Below are 10,533 nucleotides of genomic sequence, written 5' to 3'. Positions count from 1 at the left end.
CATATATAATTTTTGAAAGTATGGGCTAGAGAGATCACTTAGCAGCTAAGGTACTTGCCTGCAAAGCCTAAGAACCCATGTTTGACTCAGCAGATCCCACATAAGCCAGATGCCCAAGGCGAGGCATATGCACAAGGTCACACATGCACACGAGTTCAATTACAGTGGCTGGAGGCCCTGGTGCACCAACTCATTCTCTCTCTAACTCTCTCTCATAAAATAAATCAATAAATAAATCATAAACCAGGTGTGGTGGCACACACCTTTAATCCCAGCACTCAGGAGGCAGAAGTAGGAGGATCGCCATGAGTTCGAGGCCATGCTGAGACAACAGAGTGAATTTCAGGTCAGCCTGAGCTAGAGTGAGACCCTACCTCAAAAAAAAAAAAAAAGAAAATCCTAATTCTGACTAGCATTCTACAAGTTATAACCACCTGTAAAGGGGGAAGAGGGCTCTACCTGCCTCTCTCTCTCTCAATCATAAATAAATACAGTAGCTTCTTAACAAGAAGATAAGTGAGAAGATGGGGAGATGGTTCAGTGGGTGAAGCACGTGCTGCCCAAGGCTGCTGACGGGATTGTGGGCGCCCGGCACCACATGCAGCCTGATGCAGCAGCCAGCACCACTCTGCAAGACAGACGGGAGAGGAGACAGGAGAATCCCAGAACCTCCCAGACCAAGCAGCCGAACGTCCTCAGCAGCGAAAAAGAGGCCCGACGCCAAACAAGGAGGAAGGCGTGGACCCAGACTTGAAGCTGTTCTCTGACCTCCATGTGCACCCTGGGGTTCATATGCACGGACATACGCACACGCAGGCATGCACGCACAATAAATGATAATAGAAAAAAGAGGAAGGAAGAAAGATGCAAGCAGGCACCTTGTACTGCTGAGCCACGTCCTCAGTCCCAAGGAGATGTATAAATGTTTCCAGGTTCACAAGTATGGGCTTGTGATAAATTTTTTTTTTCCCCGAGGTAGGGTCTCACTTTAGCTCAGTCTGACCTGAAATTCACTATGTAGTCTCAGGGTGGCCTTGAACTCTCAGCAATCCTCCTACCTCCACCTCCCCAGTGCTGGAATTAAAGGCATGCGCCACCACGTCCCACTCATGATAATTAATTTTATGTGCCAATTTTATTGGGCCATACAGAACCCAAATATTTAGCCAAACATTATCCTGGGTATATACATGAAGGTGTTTCTGAATGGGAATAATTTAAATTGGTGGAATAATTAAGCAGATTGCATCACACGCCCCACCCCCAGTATGATGGGCTTCATCCAATCTGTCAAAAGCTTTAGGAGAACAAAAGTGGAGTAAGAAGCCAGGCTTGGTGATGACGACAGCAACTTGGGAGGCTGACAGGGAGCAAGACAATCGGAAGGCTTGCCTAGACTACAGAGTGAATTCAAGATAGCCTGGGTACGCTGGCAAAACCTGTGTCTAAATGAAAACAAGCAGGCATGGTGGTACAGGCCTTTAGTCCCAACACTTGGGAGACTGAGACAGAAGGACGATGACTCCAAGGCCACACAGTCTAAGCAAATCTGGCCTACATCGCGGTATCCTCTTCCATAAAGTCTCTATTTAGCCAGCATGGTGGCACATACCTTTAGTGCCAGCACTTGGGAGGATGAGGTAGAAGGAATGCACTGAGTTGAGGCCAGCTTGGTGTACAGAGTTAATTCCAGGTTAGCCGGGGCTAGAGTGAGACCCTGTCTCAGAAACAAAAGAAAAAGAAAAATAGGCTGTTTGAGCCTAGCCTATGTAGCGACTTTGAGACCAGCCTGAAAGCTGCATGAAACTCTGTCTATAAAACAAGCAAGATAAAAGAGTGGTGGGTGGGCTGGAGAGATGGCTTAGTGGTTAAGCACTTGCCTGTGAAGCCTAAGGACCCTGGTTCAAGGCTCAATTCCCCAGGACCCACGTTAGCTAGATGCACAAGGGTACATGCGTCTGGAATTCATTTGCAGTAGCTGGAGGCCCTGGCGTGCCCATTCTATCTGCCTCTTTATCTCTCTCTCTCTCTGTTGTTCTCAAATAAATAAAAATAAACAAAATAGAGTGATGGGTGTTATAATAAGTTTAAGCAGTAGCCTTGAATTCTTGGGATTTGATACCATAAAGCTAAGTCTGAATAGGTTGGACACTTTCTCTTAAAGCTGTGCCACACAGAGAAGATGGTCTTTGTAAGGCAATAAGAGGAGAAATTGGGAAGACACGGTGGCCCTTTACCACCCTAACTGGCCAAGGATATGCTTCAGTTCTGCTCACAGTCTGTTAGCCAGAACAAGTCACCTGGCTCCAAATGACTGCAAGGAAGTGGAGAAGTCATAAGGGCTTTTGTGGAAACAAGAGCCTAGCTGTTCTAGAGATCATGTTTCTGAAGTATGATAAGGAAGGAAAAGAAGGCAGTAACTTGAGCGAAAGGGAAGGTTTTCTAGAATGTAGAGCCCTGCTAGGCAGACACCAGAGAGCCAGTTAAGAGGAAGTACTATGAATTAAATATGTCCCCCAAGATTCATATGTTGAAGCTTAATGATAAGAGGTAGGACCTGTTGATACAGGAATTTAGGGGTTCCCAGCTAATGCACCAAAAAATAAAACAGGAATTTGGAGGTGTCCCCATATTCTTGTCTTATGAATTTGAAGAATGAAATCCAAAAACCATAGGATAAGGTGTAGAAAGATTTTATTATAGTTTAGAGCTTTAATGATAGAGAGGTTGTTTTGTTTGTTTGTTTGTTTGTTTTCCAAGATAGGGTCTCTCTCTAGCCCTGGCTGACCTGGAGCTCAGCAATCCTCCTGCCTTTGACTCCCTAGTGCTATGATTAAAGACATGTGCCACTATGCCCAGCTAAGGGAGTTTTAAGAAAAGGGGTGTTTACAGGAAGAAAGAAAGGCATGGTTCTTGCCCAAAGAAACAAAATGGGATTTGGAAGCCCCAAACTTAAGAGAAGGAAGCAAGGCAGAGCTCTTGCCCAGGGAGAAAAGGGGAGTTTGGGAAACCTGTCCCAAGACTCAGACTGGGGATTTTTATGAGCCCCATGGATGGGTGGCTGGTTTAGCCAGTCTAGTCCTGATGTCAGGTATCTGGGGTCAGGTCTGAAAAGGGGCAATTATTTCAGAAATCTTTTCTTTTTTCTTTTTGGCTTTTGCAAGGGAAGGGTTTCACTGTAGCCTAGGCTGACCCAGAATGCACTCTATAGTCCCAGGATAGCCTTGAATTCACAGTGATCCTCCTACCTCTGCCTTCTGAGTGCTGGGATTAAAGGCATGCACCACTGTTGCAGACAAATTTGGTGTCTGTTAACTAACCAAAGAATTGGCAATCATGACTAAATAAAATGGTCTTTTAATCTTTTCATTTTATTTATTAGAGAGAGAGGCAGGAAGGTAGAGAATGGGTGTACCAGGGCCTTCAGCTGCTGTAAATGAACTCCAGACACATGTCCCACTTTGTGCATCTGGCTTACATGGGTCCTGGGGAATCAAACCTGGGTCCTTCGGTTTTATAAGCAAGCACCTTAACCTCTAAGCCATTTCTCCGGTTTGCCCCACAGGAAAAGCCAGTGCCCAGCTTCAGAAATCAGAACAGCGGCCCAACGACCCAGCCAGCAACTTGACTGAGACCAAAACCATCCAAAAAGGGATTGCACCAGGGAAGGGTCTTACTTGGTCACAAGCTGACTTGGATCCCTCAACAGACCAGAAATCTTAACCTCTTTGTTGATAGAGGATCTGGTTGTTATAATACCTACTGTTACATACATACTCGGTGCTGTTTTTGATTGAATGTGTACAGTGTTTAGTTAAACTTTAGAATCTACCTATATTTTATTCCACTCAGCCTACTTGAATACTCCCATAGCAAGCAAACCCAACCCCTGGAACACTTTTCTAGATACTCTGAGAGTGTTAAGAGCCACACCTAACATCTTAAGCTCCTACCCTGAAGATATATAATATCAGGTCAATTGATACAGCTAAGAATACCCAGCTAGCTAGAAAATCTAAGCATTAACTTAATCCAAGATGCAAAATATATACATTATAACACAAGAAACACTAAAAAGCAAGACAATATAAATCCACCTAAAAGTATTAATGCATCAGAATGACCTCCAGTGAGAACAAGTTAGAGGAAATGCCTGAGAAAGATTTCAAAAGAATGATTGTAAATATGTTCAAAGAAGTCAAAGAACAAATCAAAGGAGTCAAAGAGGAAATCAAAGGAATCAAAGAAGACGCAGGACACCAATTTCATGAAATAAAGAAGGCAATACAAGACATAAATAAGGAAATAGAAATAATAAAGAAAAACCAGTCAGAATTACTAGCAATGAAGAACACAGTTAATGAAATAAAAAACTCTGTAGAAAATCTCACCAGTAGAATGGATGAAGGAGAGGACAGAATATCTAAGCTAGAAGACCAGGTGGCAGATCGAATAGAGTCCAACAAAGAGAAAGACAAACTTATAGAAAAGTATGAGTGGGAATTTCAAGATATTCAGGACTCTATGAAAAGATCAAATATAAGAATTCAGGGCATAGTAGAAGGAGAAGAATTCCACTCCAAAGGCATAGTAGGCGTCTTCAACAAAATCATACAAGAAAACTTCCCCCAAATTGGGAAAGAGGTGCCAATACAGATACAGGAAGCCTTTAGAACTCCAGCCAGACAAACCTGGAAAGAACCTCTACTTGCCATATTATAATCAAACTACCAAACACACAAACCAAAGAAAAAATATTGAAAGCAGTTAGAGAGAAAAATCAAGTTACCTACAAAGGCAAGCCCATCAGGATTACAGCAGATTATTCAACACAAAATTTAAAAGCCAGAAGAGCTTGGAGTGATATATTCCAAGTTCTGAAAGATAACAACTGTCAACCAAGGTTACTTTATCTTACAAAGCTATCCATTGAAATAGATGGAGAAATAAGGACATTCCAGGACAAAATCAGGTTAAAGGAGTATTTGAAGACAAAACCAGCTCTACAGAAAATACTTGAAAGAGTCCTCCATGCAGGAAGAAAAGGAAAAGCACACATATAAGGAACCTGGAAAAAAACAAGCAATACTCAAATAATAGTTAACACAAGAGAGTAAAGGTAGAACCAGAATCACAAAAAAAAAAAAAAAGGCAAACATAAATACACACCATTCAATAATATCTCTTAATATCAACGGCCTCAATGCCCCAACCAAAAGACATAGGCTTGCAGACTGGGTTAAAAAGCAGGATCCTGCCGGGCGTGGTGGCGCACGTCTTTAATCCCAGCACTCGGGAGGCAGAGGTAGGAGGATTGCTGAGAGTTCGAGGCCACCCTGAGACTACATAGTAAATTCCAGGTCAGCCTGAACCAGAGTGAGACCCTACCTCTGGAAAAAAAAAAAAAAAAAAAAAAAAAGCAGGATCCTACAATTTGTTGTCTCCAAGAAACTCACCTTTCTACAAAGGATAGACATTATCTTAGGGTGAAAGGTTGGAAGATGGTGTTTCAAGCAAATGGGCCTAGCAAACAAGCAGGGGTTGCTATCCTAATATCTGACAAGGTAGACTTCAGTCCAACGTTAGTCAAGAAAGATAAGGAAGGTCACTTTATATTGATTAAGGGCACACTCCAACAGGAGGACATTACAATCCTAAACATATATGCACCTAACATGGGGGCTCCCAAGTTCATCAAACAAACACTATTAGAACTAAGGCCACAGATAACACCAAACACAGTGGTGGTGGGTGACTTTAACACCCCACTCTCATCAACTGACAGGTCATCCCGGGAAAAAATAAACAGAGAGGCATCTGGACTAAATGAGGTCATAGAAGGAATGGACCTAACAGATATATACAGGACATTTCATCCAAATGCTGCAGAATATACATTCTTTTCGGCAGCACATGGAAAATTCTCTAAAATAGACTATATATTGGGACACAAAGCAAATCTTTGGATTTGGAGGAGGAGGAGGAGGAGGGGGAGGGGGAAGGGGAGGGGAGAGGAGGGGAGGGGAGGGGAGGGGGAGGGGAGGGGGAGGGGGAGGGGGAGGAGGAGGAGCTGGATGCAAAAAGTGGTGCAGGGGCAAGAGAGATGTCTCAGTAGTTACAATGTTTGCCTGCAAAACCTGACAACCTGGGTTAAATTCCCCAGGACCCACATAAAGCCAAATACACAAAATGGCACATGCACCTGGAGTTTATTTGCAGTGCCTGGAGGCCCTGGTGTGCCCATTCTCTCTCTCCATATGTCTCTCTTTTCTTCTCTCTCTCTCTCTCTCTCTCCCTCTGCTTGGAAATAAATAAAAATCAAAAGAAAAAAGTGGTGCACACATCTGCCATTCCTCTGCAGAGGTAAAAGGCCCTGGCATGCACACACACACACACACACACACACACACACACACGCATGCATGCACGCACACACACAGCCGCCAGTAAATTAAAAAAAAATTAATTAAAAGTGGGGCAGGTGCTAGGGAGAACGCTCAGAGAGCAAAATGCTTGCTGCACACGCATGAGGACAGGACCTGATTTCAGATCCCCAGAACCCACATGAGGCCAGATTCCAGTGGCATGTGTCTATAGCCAGATGGAAGAAAGAGAGAAACAAATCCCTGGGATCCTGTGGGTCAGCTGCACTGGAGTACACAGTAGCAAACAGCAAGAGAGCCTGTCTCAAACAGAGTGGAAGGTGAGGACTGGTATGCCCCTCTGACCTCCACACATGCTCCGTGACACTCATGTACCCGCCCATGCAAACATACACACCCCACACATATATAGACACACACAATGTACATACACACACAGATTTTTTAAATTTTTATTTATTTATTTATTTGACAGCAACAGAAAGAGGCAGAGAGAGAGAGAGAGAAAATGGGTGCGCCAGGGCCTCCAGCCACTGCAAACGAACTCCAGACGCATGCACCCCCTTGACACACACAGATTTTTAAAGAAGAAAAAACAAGGCAGGCATGGTGGTGCATGCCTTTAATCTCAGAACTCAGGAGGCAAAGGTAGGAGGATCGCTGTGAGTTTGAGGCCATACTGAGATTACGTACTGAATTCCAGGCCAGTATGGGCTAGAGTGAGAACTCACCTCAAAAAAACAATCAAGTATTAATTTATAAATTGTACATTAATTGTAACGTCATTAACATATAGTTTTGAAGCATACAAAACTAGGCCCTGGTGCACCTATTCTCTCTCCCCTTGCAAATAAATAAATAAAATATAAGAAAAAGGCTGGAGAGATGGCTTAGCACTTAAGGTGCTTGCTTGCAAAGCCTAAGGACTCATGTTCAATTCTCCAGGTCTCACATACGCCAGATGCACAGTGACTCAAGGGCACAAGGTCACACATGCACACAAGGGGGCACATGCATCTAGAGTTGGCTTAGAGGCCCTGGCACACCAATTCTCTCTCTCTCTCCGTTTAAAAAAAGGCAAGGCTGGAGAGATGGCTTAATGGCTAAGGCGCTTGCCTGCAAAGGCTAAGGACCCATGTTCAACTCTCCAGATCCCACGTAAGCCAGACACACACAGGTGAGGCAAGCACAAGGTTGCACATGCCCACTAGGTGGCACAAGCATCCGGAGTTCAGTTGCAGTGGCTGAGGCCCTGGAGCGCCAATTCTCTGTCCCTCTTTGTCTTTGTCTCCCTCTAAATTAAAAAGGCCAGGCATGGAGGCTAGAGAGATGGCTTAGCAGTTAAGTGCTTGCCTGTGAAGCCCAAGGACCACGGTTCAAGACTCGATTCCCCCAGGACCCACATTAGCCAGATGCACAAGGGGCGCACATGTCTGGAGTTCATTTGCCCTGGCTGGAGACTCTGGTGCACCCATTTTCTCTCTTTCTCTCTTCCTCTGCCCCTTTCTCTGTCTGTTGCTCTCAAATAAATAAATAAAAATAAAACAAAAAATAAATAAATAAATAAAGCCAGGCATGATGGTGCACACCTTTAATCCCAGCACTCCAGAGGCAGAGGCAGGAGGATCACTATGAGTTTGAGGCCAGCCTGGGGCTACAGAGTGAGAGAGACCCTACCTCAAAAGAACTAGAAAATATTTTGCCACCTTAAAGTGATGAAATGATAAAAATAATCTATGAGTTGTCTTCATACAGCTAAGAACTTTAGTTCTAAGTGCTGTGTGACATAATCTTGTCTGCACACAATAAGCATTTTAAAAATACAGAATAGCCGGGCATGGTGGTGCACCCCTTTAATCCCAGCCTTGGGAGGCAGAGGTAGGACTGCTGTGAGTTGGAGGCCACCTGAGACTCCATAGTGAATTCCAGGTCAGCCTGGGCTAGAGCGAGATCCTACCTCAAAAAATAAATAAGTAAATAAATAAATAACAGAATTTCAAATGATTTCTTTTTTTTTTAATATTTTTTGTTCATTATTTATTTATTTATTTGAGAGCGACAGGCACAGGGAGAAAGATAGAGGGAGAGAGAATGGGCGCACCAGGGCTTCTAGACACTGCAAATGAACTCCAGACGTGTGCGCCCCCTTGTGCATCTGGCTAACTGGGTCCTGGGGAACCGAGCCTCGAACCAGAGTCCTTAGGCTTCACAGGCAAGCGCTTAACCGCTAGGCCATCTCTCCAGCCCTCAAATGATTTCTATTCCTTGTGATTTTCAAATTATTTCTACTCCAACTGTAGACCTAAATTATTGAAGCTGATGGTTCTAGTAACACATGCATTTCTCCTTACTAAAAACTTAAGTGAGATGAAGGGGACCTCCATTAAAGACAAGTTCATCTTTGTGCCAGGGAGGAGGGCAGCCAGGAGCTTCCCCCTTTCTCCTCACTCGGGCTTTTCTCTAATGCCTTGGTCTCTCCACGACACACACACACTCATGACCCCAAAGACAGCTGCGACCCTCCTGCTGACTCCACAGGTTGTTGGGGGCGCGTAGCACCCCATGGAATTTGTTTTGGCTGTGAGGATTATATCCACCAGGATTCCAAGCCATGTGAAAACTGTCCTACTTTCTAGTGGAATGTGACCCGGCTACATCAGAAGCACAATCATTTAACTTTTTAGAAAGTCCTGTCTACTTATATTAGAGAAATCCACAGGTTCTAAGTAGAACATGTTAACTTTTAGGAAACTGTACTTCAGCAATTTTCCTTTTCCCCAAATCCCACACAGCCTCAGTGAAGCGAGGCAGCACACGCTGGAAGCTGTTTCCTCATCTGTCCCCCTGGATTGGAAGGTGTTACTCACTACTCCATCCGTACAGGTGGCTCCAGTGGGCAATTTTTTACATAAAGCAATATGAGCACAAAATACTTATTTTTTCAGAATTTAATGTTGTATAAGATCTGTTGGCAACTCCTTTCCTCCCCATCTAAATTCTTTGGTTTTTCTTGTGTTTTGGATATTTTTTTCCTTGTATCTGGAGGACTACAGATTAGCACAGACACATTCTAAATAAAACAGTACGTCACAGTAGGCGGTAGTAGCCATGGTTTTCTGTTAGTAACTTCTTACAGAAGATAGTCGTGAGTGTAGAGAGTTCACATCTGCTTCAGTTCATGTGGCCATGTCTTTATGACAACAAACTTTTTTGACGGGGAATAAAGTGTCTAATGTCACTAGTGTTCCTGTGCCCCTACCCCTTCAGTGTTGGGCCCCCAAACCTGCCATTCCGTTTAAGTTGGGGGAAGGGAGGGTACATTTTAGCAGCAATCATTAACCAACCAGGTAAGAGGTAACCAGATTGGCTGTTTCAATGGTAAGGAACTGGCTTGACCCAGCCCGGGTGTTCCTGTAGAGATGGCCTCAGTTTCCATCTTTCCCCCCTGCAGAGTTGTCTTTGCCTGATGGAAAGGGGTCTGGAGACGCCTGGTTGAAGGTCATTGAGCCCTCACCGGGTCTGGCTGAACAGGTGGGCCTCTCTGTGCAGGACAGGTGAGGCTGTGACTGTCGTATGCAAATCCTTGCCTTGTGTAGATCCAGCCTTAATGTTTTCTGCAGAGCGTGCCCTGAACAAAGTGGATAGCAGAGTTGCTACTGGGAGGAGATAAAATGAGAATAGTTTTACCAAACATAATGAAATATCATGTCTGAATTGTACCACTGATTTGAGTGCACCCTTAGAAAACTGAATGTAATAAAAACCCAGGACATTTTTGGAAATTGTATGCTCTGTAGCAATTTTGTGTGAATTTTTATACAAGCACTGTTTTATGAATTATATTAAACGTTATAAAAATAGAAAAAAAACCTAGAAAAACAACATATAAAACTATACTACATATTGTTTCTGGGTATACACAGAATGTAAAATACAAAAATGGAGAAGGCATTGATAAGTACAAAAGTCAGGAGCTAAGGGTACGTAGAGCTCAGTCATAGATGCTTATCTATCATGTGCAAGACCCTGGCTCAATCCCCAGAAATGGAGTTTTAAACAAACACGTCAAGATACATACTGGGCTGGGCATGGTGGCACACGCCTTTAATCCCAGCACTCGCGAGGCAGAGGTGGAAAATCGCCACGAGTT

The 10,533-nt window shown here is 43.9% G+C and overlaps 1 protein-coding gene across 1 annotated transcript in view; it reads left to right on the top strand.

Moving 5' to 3' along the window:
* Window positions 1-532: 532 nt before the first annotated feature.
* Lpcat3 (lysophosphatidylcholine acyltransferase 3) overlaps window positions 533-10,533 on the top strand; it is a 50,255-nt gene continuing 40,254 nt past the window's right edge. Inside the window, exon 1 of the mRNA XM_045139805.1 lies at window positions 533-712. Coding sequence (XP_044995740.1) covers window positions 533-712 — 180 coding nt within the window. The remainder of the gene's footprint in view (window positions 713-10,533) is intronic.

Source organism: Jaculus jaculus, chromosome 23 (genome assembly GCF_020740685.1).
Source record: "Jaculus jaculus isolate mJacJac1 chromosome 23, mJacJac1.mat.Y.cur, whole genome shotgun sequence".
Taxonomy (NCBI): domain Eukaryota; kingdom Metazoa; phylum Chordata; class Mammalia; order Rodentia; family Dipodidae; genus Jaculus; species Jaculus jaculus.
The sequence above is the reverse complement of the archived record's forward strand: the minus strand, read 5'-3'. Positions and strand labels throughout refer to the sequence as shown.